At 31.9% G+C, this 12338-nt stretch overlaps 1 protein-coding gene across 4 annotated transcripts in view; it reads left to right on the top strand.

Annotated features, from left to right (window-relative positions):
* LOC113520263 (klarsicht protein) overlaps nt 1-12338 on the top strand; it is a 384839-nt gene that overhangs the window by 146619 nt on the left and 225882 nt on the right. For all 4 annotated transcript variants that reach the window (XM_052898113.1, XM_052898112.1, XM_052898110.1 and 1 more), the window contains 3 exons: nt 9444-9841; nt 10536-10656; nt 11510-11648. In XM_052898113.1, coding sequence (XP_052754073.1) covers nt 9832-9841; nt 10536-10656; nt 11510-11648 — 270 coding nt within the window. In that variant the 5' untranslated portion in view covers nt 9444-9831. The remainder of the gene's footprint in view (nt 1-9443; nt 9842-10535; nt 10657-11509; nt 11649-12338) is intronic.

Here is a 12338-nt window from a genome sequence, read left to right as displayed (position 1 = left end):
CTGTCATATATTTATGTATAATTAGTGTGTACAATAAAGTATTAAGTAAATAAATAATAAATACAAGCTAGTTGTATTGTGTACCCGTGACTTCGCCTGCGCGTCCCAAATATTTTCACTGACCGACATAAAATCCTTTTCCATTCCATATAATATATCTATACCAAATTTCATACTAATTAGTTAAGTCGTTAAGTCTTTATAAGGTAACAAACAAACTCACTTTCATATTTATAATATTATTAAGGATTTATAAACGCACTAACACACCGCATGTGTAGTTTATGGTTTTACAACTATTTTAAACTAGTTCTCACTTTCCACAGATCACTTGATTAATTATCGGCTTTTCTGCAATCATAGTGATTGTTCAGTATGGTACAAACACCCTTTCTCCCGTACAACTAAAATGTAATCACCTACAAATTCGCAAATATAGACCTTGTAGTAAAGGCATTAGAGTACACGAGGGTTTCATTGAATTCTTATTGACTGCACTTTAACTATTGCTCATATGACATTTTGCTAGTTTTCTAATACACAAACACCTCATTAAACATTTATCAGAGACAAGGAATCACTTGATGAAAGTAATACTACAATTAAGAACAATCTGATAAATCTATATTCGGTGGGTACAAGTTATGAGCAATAGCGATATTCACATCAATTATCGACAAAGTAATTATACATATTGTTTACGGCGCAATGTGCCTTATAAAGATATTATAATGCATCTTGAAAAAAAATTGTAAATATAAAGTGTTTGATAATTTTGTTAGAATTATATAATTTATCACTAGCTACTCACCATGACTTTACAGGGTTTTAACAATGATGAAAATAAGACCACTTTTCATTTAAGTACGATTTCTCAAACATTTTCTTTTATACAAATATTGTACTGTCAATTACAAACTCAACAAAAAAATAATTAGTAAATCTGTTCTGAAGTAATTACATACTTTCAATTCAGTAAATATTTATTCAGTATGTACTACGAGTATTTGGATTTAGTAATAGTACATTACTGCAGCGGCTAGCAACTGATGCATTGATGGACGAAGGTGCAAATGTGGGTCGAGGCATAGCCGAGGCACACATACGTGAGTCCATCAATACCTAGTTGTGGCCAAGGCTTGTAGGTACTTTTCTCAAACAATGCGCGGCAATCAAAAACACAATTTTACTTTTTAAGTTCAATGACGAATAACGAACAATAATAATTTTTTACGCGCCTTAATGTTCCTTTGTTTTTTTTTTTTTTCAATAAACAGTTTTCTATTTGCAAGCCAGTTCGAAATTTAAATAAAAAATCTTTCATTAGTTACCTCCTTGGTAGCCATGTTTCGAAGTAAAAGCTCATTCCATTTTTAAATTACAGGACAGATATGAGTTTACATAGTAATTTATCTGGCCGCAAAACACGACAGATATGGATTTTCATATCAATTTTGCCGGCCGCTGCCCGCATGTATCTGGCCAGTACGGCAATTTTGATTTATTTCAAAGAAGATTGTCAAAATAATGCTCGCATTTCCAAGCATGTTTGAGAAAATATTTTTATTACTCAATATAATCCGCTTATATATATTTATCGTTTATTCACGAAATATAATAAATTTTCTTATTATTATATTAGCTGTTAGCCTCTGCTGAATATAGGCCTCATTATATGGGAGCTTTTGTCAGTAGTTGTCACTCTTGGCAGACGGGTTAGAAACAGCAGGTTAAGCTTTGGTGATGTTTTAAGAGGGACGCTGCTTCTCAACCTATGACAATTATGTTCAAAATTCTTTAAATTAAATTATTCACTTATAAATTACTAGTAGTAAATCGCTACTATACAATACTTTGGGCCACGACAAAAGACCGGAGGCTCATCTGACATTTGACAGTGTAAAAAACTTTTATAAAATCACTTCCTATTGTCTGCGCATCTTGGGAAAGATATGTACTGTGTTGTTGCAGTCTAATGAGATACACTGTTAGCGCTTCTCACAGATAACTAAATTAAAAAGTTTCGTTGATAGTTACTTTATTTAATTTAAAGTATATATTTGTAGAACAATTATATATTATACTATATACAGAGTGACATAATTTCCATCCTTACAAGAGTATCTTCTACTAATACTAAAAATTATTGCCAAAAATTTAGCTGTTTGTGTCGCATTTTGCTCTTTTATAAAATGGCGCTTATTATATTTTGTTTTCCCAATAATTAATATCTACTTTCCATTTATGATAACTCATTAAGCCCAAATTCATTAATTCATAATTGAAAATTAATCGAGCAATCACTTTTTTTATTGCCTTTTTGCAATGGAAAGTTCGAGATTGCCCCATATGTTTTCGCATTGTTTGTATATGTATAGAATTCGCACGATATGCTCGCGATAAATATTACAACGAAGTACTCGTAATTTACTTTCTTCACGCGTCGAATTAAAGAAGCAATTTATCATAATCTTACGTTTACTTTCCTTGATCGCTTTGTAATGATTAACCTTTTAATGTTTAACAGTTGTGAAATGATGTACGGTGTAATAGTAGATGTAAATGGTATTATTGAAATGATCGGAGATAATTCAGACTTGTGAAGGGACATGATGGAGAAATTACAGGGTATATAACAATTTAGTTCGTTGAAATTGTAAAATATTGGTGATTGGGTAAAATGATTAATTCATTTTACTCAATCGTATGAATTTGGAGAAAAGATTTTTTGACATTTAGGTAAAAAGTTAGAAATCATATCTGGTAACGCTTCAGTTACTTTCCATCAAGTGGACTATAAGCTTGTTTGCTAGCTTCAGTTGTATAAAAAATAAGGATCAATCAATTTATATAGGTAAGAATGAAAAAAAAATGTGTAATTTATAAATGCTCATTTTTACACTTATGGAGTTACGTGTTGAATAGGGACTCAAAGAATAGCAGACCAGTACAGGAGAAGAAAGATTAAGCCCCTTCCTTATTCATAAAAATATCAAATCTCTCATAAAACTAATTCAGTTATTTAGAACTATTTGGTCTCTTTTTTATGCTAAATTCTCAGTTTAAATAAAAGTGACAAAACAGTGTAATAGTTAAAGTAGGTTTGTAGGAGGTTTTAGTTTTTATGAACAAGGGGACAAAAATGCCTAAAAATCTTTATTTAATTAATATTAATTAACACGTTAAACTTGTATGCCTATAATTTTAATGCAATTAAATAGACAGAACCAAAAAGTTCTGTCACATGGCCTTTATTATGTCAAATGTCTGTTTAAAACAAATAAATATTCTTAGAAAAAATGGATACCTATTATAAATATTAATTTACCTGACTATCATAGTAATTGTAAGCGAATACCTTTTTTTTATGTGAAGTGACTCATGTCTAGTAGGGATATGTTAAAGAAATGCGTTATAGAAGATCTGGTGTTACTTTATTTCAAACCTACACGTTACATATACTTAAGAAAGTATCTATTATATATGGTACGAGTATATGTGAAAATATCATACAGTTGATGCAATAATTGTCGTTAACTTGTGGACGTTGAAATCACATAATTTGTCTGCTTTTAACGTAATTGATGTCTTCTGCAGTAAATTATCAGATATCAGCCCGACGTCTGTAATTAATCGGCTTGTCGATCAAGCGAGATAGACGTCGCATTACGTCGACTTAATCCACTGCTGTTGTGGAAATTGCATTCAGCATTATCCTCATTTATACGTATATTATGTAATATATGGAGTTCTTATCCCAACGTTTATTATACCATTATACGACTATCAGCCGTTAACTGACCACTGCTGAACATAGGACTTTCCCATAAGGGGGTTTTTGCCTGTAATTGCTATGCTCTGCAGGCGGATAGCAACCGCAGTTACGCTTTGGTGGTGTTAAAAGGGCTGGTATCCATCCTTGGACCATTTAGTTGCCTTTAACGTCTCTTACGACACCCACGGGAATAGAAGAGGTGGCCCATTCTATGCCAGGATCAAATGGCTGGTTCCCATCATTCTATTGATAAATTTAATTATTTAACTACTTTAAAAGGAAAGAGGTTCTGAAGTTGTCTTATTTTAATACACGATTATATTGCTAATTCTAATCCGATTTTAACAATTCTTTTGTAATCGATAGGGTTTGTTCTCATTTTAGTCCTATATTAATCTACGGGTATTTACGATACATCCCATCCTTTATCGCTGTATGTATAAAACGATCAACATAACTGTTTTTTTTTGCAGAAAATAATGATTATCTATTAGAAATTGGATGATTTTGGTAACCATCAGGGATTCCCATCTTTAACCGTCGCGTTAATGAGACTATACAACCCTTTGTTGCAGCTTTTAAAATGTATTTAACTTGATTTCTCTCTTCGCTCTTTTCAACCAGTTCCTTTTGGGGGATAGTTCATTTATATATTCTTGTAGCATGTCGGTGATTTTCTAGACGTAGATCACGTACTGCTACCATTATCTCGATACCATAAATTTAAACTTCAATACAGTTACCGTTACATCTAGAGCAGACAGATTAAATTGTCTGACATCGTCTAGGGGGTCAATTTGATCCATTACAACCGTTTACTGGTTAGAAAGTGAATGTACCCTTAGTGATATTAGGTATAAGCTAAGTTCATTATTAATTTTTAAATTATGTACTATTTACAAGGAAAATATATATTGTCATTCAAATATACGAATATAATTGAAAAGGAGAATATTATAAATGTTCTCAATTTAGTTCTATATATTTTTTGTTTGTTATTTTATTTATGCTCTGTCATTTGTAAACCGATTCGGTAATTTTTTATTTATCTGAAAGGATATATTTACAGATGAGTCCCATAGAAATTTTATCAAAATCGCTACAGTAGTTTAGTTTTGAGATCAAAATAACTGGTTTTGTCACAATTGAAAGCGGTTTTTTTGTGGAATACTATCTTAATTATGACAAAACACAACGACTAGACATATCATAGACACATCAGATAAAAAAATGTTAGCATGCAAAGAGAATGTCAGCTTTAGTTATAAAAAAAAATTAATTAAAAAAAAAAGAAATTAATGATAATGTAAATAAACGAATAATGTAAGTTGTACGAAAAAGTAAGATGAAACAAGATATGTATAGATTTAGCTACAGAATGAGATCTGTGACTGTTGGTTCTCTCTGCTTAACTGCCTACCTCACAAGAGACTTAGCGTGAAGATAAATAAAATAAAAACAGTATTAATATTATTATTATTACTGGTCTGTATTGATTTTATTACAATTGTAGCATCAGTTTTTTTTTTGCTGAGAAAAATATTTTTAAATACGTATTTTTTAACGTACGGAACCCCGAAAGTGCTAAAATTTTGTCTCATAATATTTTAATTAGACATCGTAAGTAGGTGAAAGTTGGAGACTGATGATTATGTTTTATCTATGAACAATACAGATAACAGATCTCTTCTGTGATATTAAGAATGCGGGAGATTAATAGGGCGCTTCGAGCCAAACATCCGTCACTAAAGACATTACAGACTGTCACTAAAGGTGATGGTGACTATATTTGATGATTTGAATAATTATGGTTCTCATTTACATAGCGTTAAAGCTTAGAATGACATAACAAAAGATAAAAATCAGGTGTTTAAGTATGTTCGAAATTAATATATCATGTGTGCTTTTCACATGAATTAATCATTTTCAACCGACTTGACTAAACAAAGAGTTTGAGAATTTGACTGCATTTTTTATATGTTACGTAGTATCTTAACCATCGTGCCATATAGCCATCGGATTAGCCAGTGTAGATGCCATATTAGTTTGGACAAAAGGTTTTATTTTTATTTTGCTGAGCGGAATCTTAAATTGTTTCATAACGAGATAATTCTGTCTCGCAGCTTTCCTCAGATACATAGGCATATTAAAAAGGTATTACCAGTCAGTCCCTAGTTTTTATCCCCAATTTCGTACGTGTGGAACTAGGTGATTACTGCTTGATGGCGTTTTAGGATATAATATAACCAGATTTTGAGTTAGACCTTTATGAACGTAACTGCATTCAATTTAGTGCAACAGCTTTTGCGTGACGCTGTAACAATCGTACAGACATATTCTTAAAAATATTGTTTTGATTTTTATTACTTTTATTAAGATTCTTTGTATCATTTTTTAACCCATATACAGTCATCATTTACGTAACACTTTTATGAGAATACTAGCAACCCGCTTTGCTTTCGCACTTCACAAGTCATAAATTTACCTCTTTATAAATTTAATATAGATTTCAATAAGCACTGTACAATAATTAGTCCGTTTCCATAAGGTTGTCATGAAAAGACTGCTTTCAGAAGGCGGTCTTAACCGTCTTCCTATACTTTTACAATTGTATCGTTACATTTATAATTCATTCATTGATTTTTTTTTTTGATGGGTGAAAATGGTATGGTTAACCCGCCTGTGCTAACGGGATACGCTGGCGGAGTACCAGTGAAGGGTGATAGATGAGAATAAAAACAAGTCAGTTAGCCCATCATGATTAATTCATCAGGAATTAACCATGATAGTTTCCAGGGAGAACCACGAGGAGGTCGACCTTGCTGGGTATATTGCTTTTTTTTTTTTTTTTTCCGTGTGGAAAATCTTCGGTATTCTCAGTCTCCATTACTAACAATCCCTTTCCCCCCATTGAATATGATTGCAAGCAGGTTGGACTGCCCTTTCATTGGTCACTGTTGATCTTTTATTTATTTGTGTTATTGTAAAATATACTAACATTAGGTTAAGATTATGTTACTAACAAATTAGGCCATTGCAGCCTGTAATAACAAAAAAATATATATATTATTCTTGTACCTATACTCGTTCATGAAAATTGAATAATTATTATAACTAGTTTCCTAACTGGAGGTTGTAAGTTATTCGAGTATATACAGAGTGCTGTATTAAGGACCTATCAAAATGCAAGTACCTAATATATGTGACATTTCAATAGGCGCCGGGCCTGCACATTCAAATTTAATAACCATTCCAACTAGCAACCTAATTAGAGGTTGAGATAAAATTGAATATTATTTATTTATGTAATATTTTCCATCGAAACATGTGTTTGACAAGTCGTTTTGAATTATGCAACATAAAATCTAGACCAGTAAGGTAGTTTGACTTCGAAGTGTGGGCGAAGCGGATTTCGTAGAAGGATAGTTAAAAGAAAATGAATCATAATATGCCACCTACAGTGAATTAAAAATGGGCAGGAGTCGTTTAAGTTTCTTTTCAACCGACTTTTAAAAGGAGGAGTTCCTCAATTCGGTTGTACTTTTTTTATATTTGTTACCTCATAACTCCTTTTGTTGTGAACCGATTTAGAAAATTCTTTTTCATTTAAAAGGATATGCTTACAGATTAGATCCATATAAATTTTATTAAAATCGGTTCAGTAGTTTGTTTTTAAATCAAAATATTTGGTTTTCACCAATTGAATTCAATTTTTGTTTTTTTTTTTTGTAAAACGCAATCTGAATTATTATAATATGAATATTCTCTGGTTAATTTCTATTTACATAAATTATTATTAAGTTTTACATTATAATTTTAATAATTAATAATAGTTTCCTAACTACTTATTTCTCGGTATATACCCAATGGTTATGATTAAGACCTATCAAAATGTTAAGTCCGCTAATATATGTGACATTTCAAATGGCGCTGTGCATTACAGTTTAAATTTAATAAATATTTATATACTAGCAACAATTAGACCAATATAATATTATTTATTTACATATTTTCCATGAATACAAATGTCGTTATATTGTGCAACATAAAATCTGAACCAGTAAGGTAGTTTGACTTCGAAGTGTGGGCGAAAGTGAGGGATAGTGTGTCATAATATGCCACGCTACAGTGAATTAAAAATGGGCAAGTCGTTTAATTTTCTTTTCAACCGACTTTTAAAAGGAGGAGTTCCTCAATTCGGTTGTACTTTTTTTATATTTGTTACCTCATAACTCCGTCAGTTGTCAACTGATTTGGAAAATTATTTTTTTATTTAAAAGGATATGCTTACAGATTAGATCCATAGAAATTTTATTAAAATCGGTTCAGTAGTTTGTTTTTAAATCAAAATATTTGGTTTTAACCAATTGAATTCAATTTTTTTTTTGTAAAACGCAATCTGAATTATTATAATATGAATATTCTCTGGTAAATTTCTATTTACTAAGTTTTACATTATATTTTCTCAATTTAATAATGCTTTATCTACTTATTTCTCGGTTTACCCAATGGTTGACTGATAGAGACCACCGTCCGGTGTTAAGTCCGCCAAATGTACATAGAATGTCGCTCTGCTTTACAGTTTAAGTAAATAAATATTTATATACTAGAAACACCCAGACCAATATTAATAAACATATTTATGAATACAAATGCTTATATTGTGTAAAGATTGAACCCACGATTATGGGAAAGTGAGGCAGTGTGTTAAAACGCTACTTTGTCAAGCTCGTATTAATTTGTGCTTTACAGCTGCACCATGGAGGTCGCACATACATACATTTTTATTTGTGTTAATATATTTGAAGTGTTATCATGAATACTAAGTCTGAATATATTGAACAAGCCTCCAAAGTTGTAAATGTTTATAGATATACATGAATGGTAGGTAGGTATTTGGATTACAGAGGAATTTTATTACTTGCAATAAAATAACCGTTTTATCTATTGTTAATATAATTCTTGAGATATAGGTACATAAACCATTATAACATTAGAAATTTAAAATACTGATTATACAGACTAAGGGAAAACTTATTCTAATAATATTTTTGAGTAAACAATAATTGAAAACTCCCCTTATAGGGGAGACCTATGTTCAGGAGTGGACAGTTAACGGCTGATATGATATGATAGTCATCATATTTGAAATGCGCTCTTATTAATTTCATTTTTATTAACATTCTAAAAGATTGTTAATAAGTTGAAAATTTTGCATTCCGACGGTTCGATCAGTTGCGATTCCAATCCTCTTGTAGGTGTAGGTATGCATCATACTCATCATCATCATACATTGTAAAATTGTTTTCAATTTGAATATGGATATGAATTGAAAAAAAAAATTGAATTTGAATTTGGATATTGTGATATTTAAGAAAAAATTACCTGAGGGGTTTTCAATAATTCCAATAGGTGGTAAAACAGTATTTTTTTAGATATTTTGCTTGTCTGTCTGCCTATATGTTTGTTCCGGCATAAAAGTTTTAAAATCTGTATCTGTATGTTTTATCTTTATACGTAATTTATAAGTAGTTTATTTCATTGGTTTTCCTACTACTGAAATCCACGCATTTCGTACACGTAAATTTCCGAAATAGTTTAGTGGGCATAAGGCTAGGTTAAAATATTTTCAAATATATACTAAAATATATATTTTTTCTCTTTCCAGGACGAGCTCGGCAAAGATCAACGCGCGAACAGACAGGGCAAACGGAATCAAACTCCAAAATGTGACCACCGACATAGTGACCAAAACAAACGCACGCTTCAAATTCATGAATCTTTCCTCAAGATTACATGATTAACACATTATTTATTGTACTTGTAACTTTAAATATAAACGAATCTAGTCGCCATAGCACTTTTTAAACACGAAGCAATATAGCATATAACACTAAATGAATAGAGTTGAAATCGTCACATTCATTTTTGACGCAGTACAAAGATTAAAGAATTTGATGAGAGAGTACAAACGACTGACCGGAACGCTAACATCGATTTATAACTAAATTGATTTCATTAGAAGTTCCTACACAGAAAAGTGTCAAGAAATCAAAATGTCTACTAGTGAGTATATAATTATTTATATATTTTGCATTTAAATAATGTGAAATGAAACCCGCCACTTTGTATTAGTAAATTAGGAAAGAGCATATTAGTAAATTTATTTGCTTACTTTAAATTCCAAGAACCAAGCACCTCATTTTACGAAATTTACGAAAGTAGTATTGTGGACTTACAGGTCATAAAATTTATCTCTCTCTCGATGCATAAGCAACGGTTATAATTTAATTGACTAAATGACTACTTCATTGGAGTTACATAGAACCCTATTTTTATGTTAGTTTTGACCTCCAAACTATGTCCTGGTAATCATCGCGGTTTATTTATAAATAATTCATTACGATGATCCTGTTGACCTAATTTCATACTTATCCTTGCATATTGTTAGCATAGACGAGTTTTTAATGGCTAAGAATTGGTTGGTAATTCTTTTTGTATACTCTGGAGAGATTATTGCTGAGGATGAAAGTAGAACAATCCCTTTCGTCCTAAAATATGTTGGTGTACTCCTCCAACTTTATCAATAAAAACCTCTTATTGTTGTGCCAACAATATCTGTTTGCCTTACACGGATTTAGATGTAGTGAAAATTGAAGTTTGGTTTAAAAGGAGCAATTAAAAGTAAAACAGCCTCCGCGTACCCAAGCTTGTGATGTTATTTCTATGTTTTAAAATCATAATTAACAATACTTTTCAGGTTTTGAACACTCCGCCATGAAGAGTAGCTTCTCGTTGTCTTCATTGAGAAGCGCGCCCGCTCCACCTGGCGGCTGCTCCGATCAACACGAGCGGCCGTATCACAGCCTCACTAAAAAGAGGTCTGATTGTGATGATTCTGTTATGTGTAGACTTTGTTAATCTTTAATGTTAGGTTTACCTTTAATAACTTTTATGATATTATAATCATAATATCAACATTTGTTTATTGATAGAGATCTTTATCTATCTATTACCTACGTAATTTATTATTGAACTACCACGTTGGTAATGGCCCCTTTTGACTAATTTCGTATTTTTTTATACAACTTAGAATGACAAATAAACTGACGGCCCACCTGATGGAAAGTGGTAACCGTCGCCTAGAGACATGGGCAGTACCATGGACATAACAGAGTATACTGTTTCGCCCATGATACCCCCCATGCGTTGCCATTCCTGAGGACTCAGGTGTTATTTCTCTGTACCCAGTAAATTCACGCCATATCCCACCTTTCAAACCGAAACACAGCCATGAAAACACAACTGCTTCACGGTTGAAACACGAATGGGACCGAGGTACCCAAGCAATCGACTTTTGTACAAAGTCTCCCTCTGGTATTGTTTTATATATTGTATAATTGTCTATGGCAACCGCTTATCTTATCTTATATTTCCTATTAAGAATTATCCATATTATTAATTCACTGTGATAATTATATATTATCTTTCAATGCAGTATAATGTTGCAACGCCATCTATTATCCATAATTGCGTTTCCATTGACATACAGACATACGACGGCAGATGGCGCTATAAACTTAAAAACAATTCGATATTTATTCCACAAAAAAATGGCGGGATTGTCGATTCTTACATTCATAACATTTGCTATTGTCAACTAGTCCCTGGTTACCTCTTAGGAATTATAGCTGTGAGCATATTTATTTTAAAAGAAAAATTGTTATATTACAGAAAGGAGCCATGCCGCGAGGTATGGCGCCGGAGCTGGGGGTCGGCAGCCAGTGGTGGCAGCGCTGGCGACGATCTGTGGCCGCTGCTGCAGCATCATTATGATTACATCATGGACAACCAGATCATAGACACATGCAAGGTTATTGATGTTTTCACTGTTTTTTTTAGATCAATGGCTCGTAAGACGATAGCCGTGTGGTCTTAGCATAGAATAAGCCCCCTCTTTCTTTTCCGTGCGTGTCGTAAGTGGCGACTTAGGTAGGGCGAGAGATAGGCAGCAACGTCCTTCTTAATATATTACCAAAGCTTAGCTGCGGTTGCTAAGCCACCTGCCAAGCGTGGTAATTACTGGCAAAATCTCCTTATGGGGTAGGCCTGTGTTCAGCAGTGGACAATTAACGGCTGCATCATCATCTAACACGATGGAATGCTAATGGCTATGTACTAATTTATTTATTTATTTATTACATACACAAGATTACGACAAAACATTTTTATAATAGCAAATATAAATCAATCACCTTCAATCACCTCTTTCAAGAAAAGGTTGAAGTTACATTTTCTTTCCTTTGAGTCATAATCTTAATTTATTTATTTTTATAATTGAACTGTCAAACTTTAAAATCATTCAACTAAATTTCTATTCTAGGTAGTATATTCATTTATTTTAACATCCACTGTATAAGTAGGTAGATATTATATTTATTTATAGTATATGTATTTATGTAATATTTTATTATGTATCTTAATATTTTATTTAACTGTATATTTGTTTATGTATACTAAATATTAATAGTTGTAGCACTTTAGCTGCCCGCTAGCAACATGT

The sequence above is a fragment of the Galleria mellonella genome, unplaced genomic scaffold (assembly GCF_026898425.1).
Source record: "Galleria mellonella isolate WM207_F2 unplaced genomic scaffold, CSIRO_AGI_GalMel_v1 utg40, whole genome shotgun sequence".
Lineage (NCBI taxonomy): Eukaryota > Metazoa > Arthropoda > Insecta > Lepidoptera > Pyralidae > Galleria > Galleria mellonella.
Note: the sequence above shows the minus strand (reverse complement) of the source record. Positions and strands in the feature narration are given on the sequence as shown.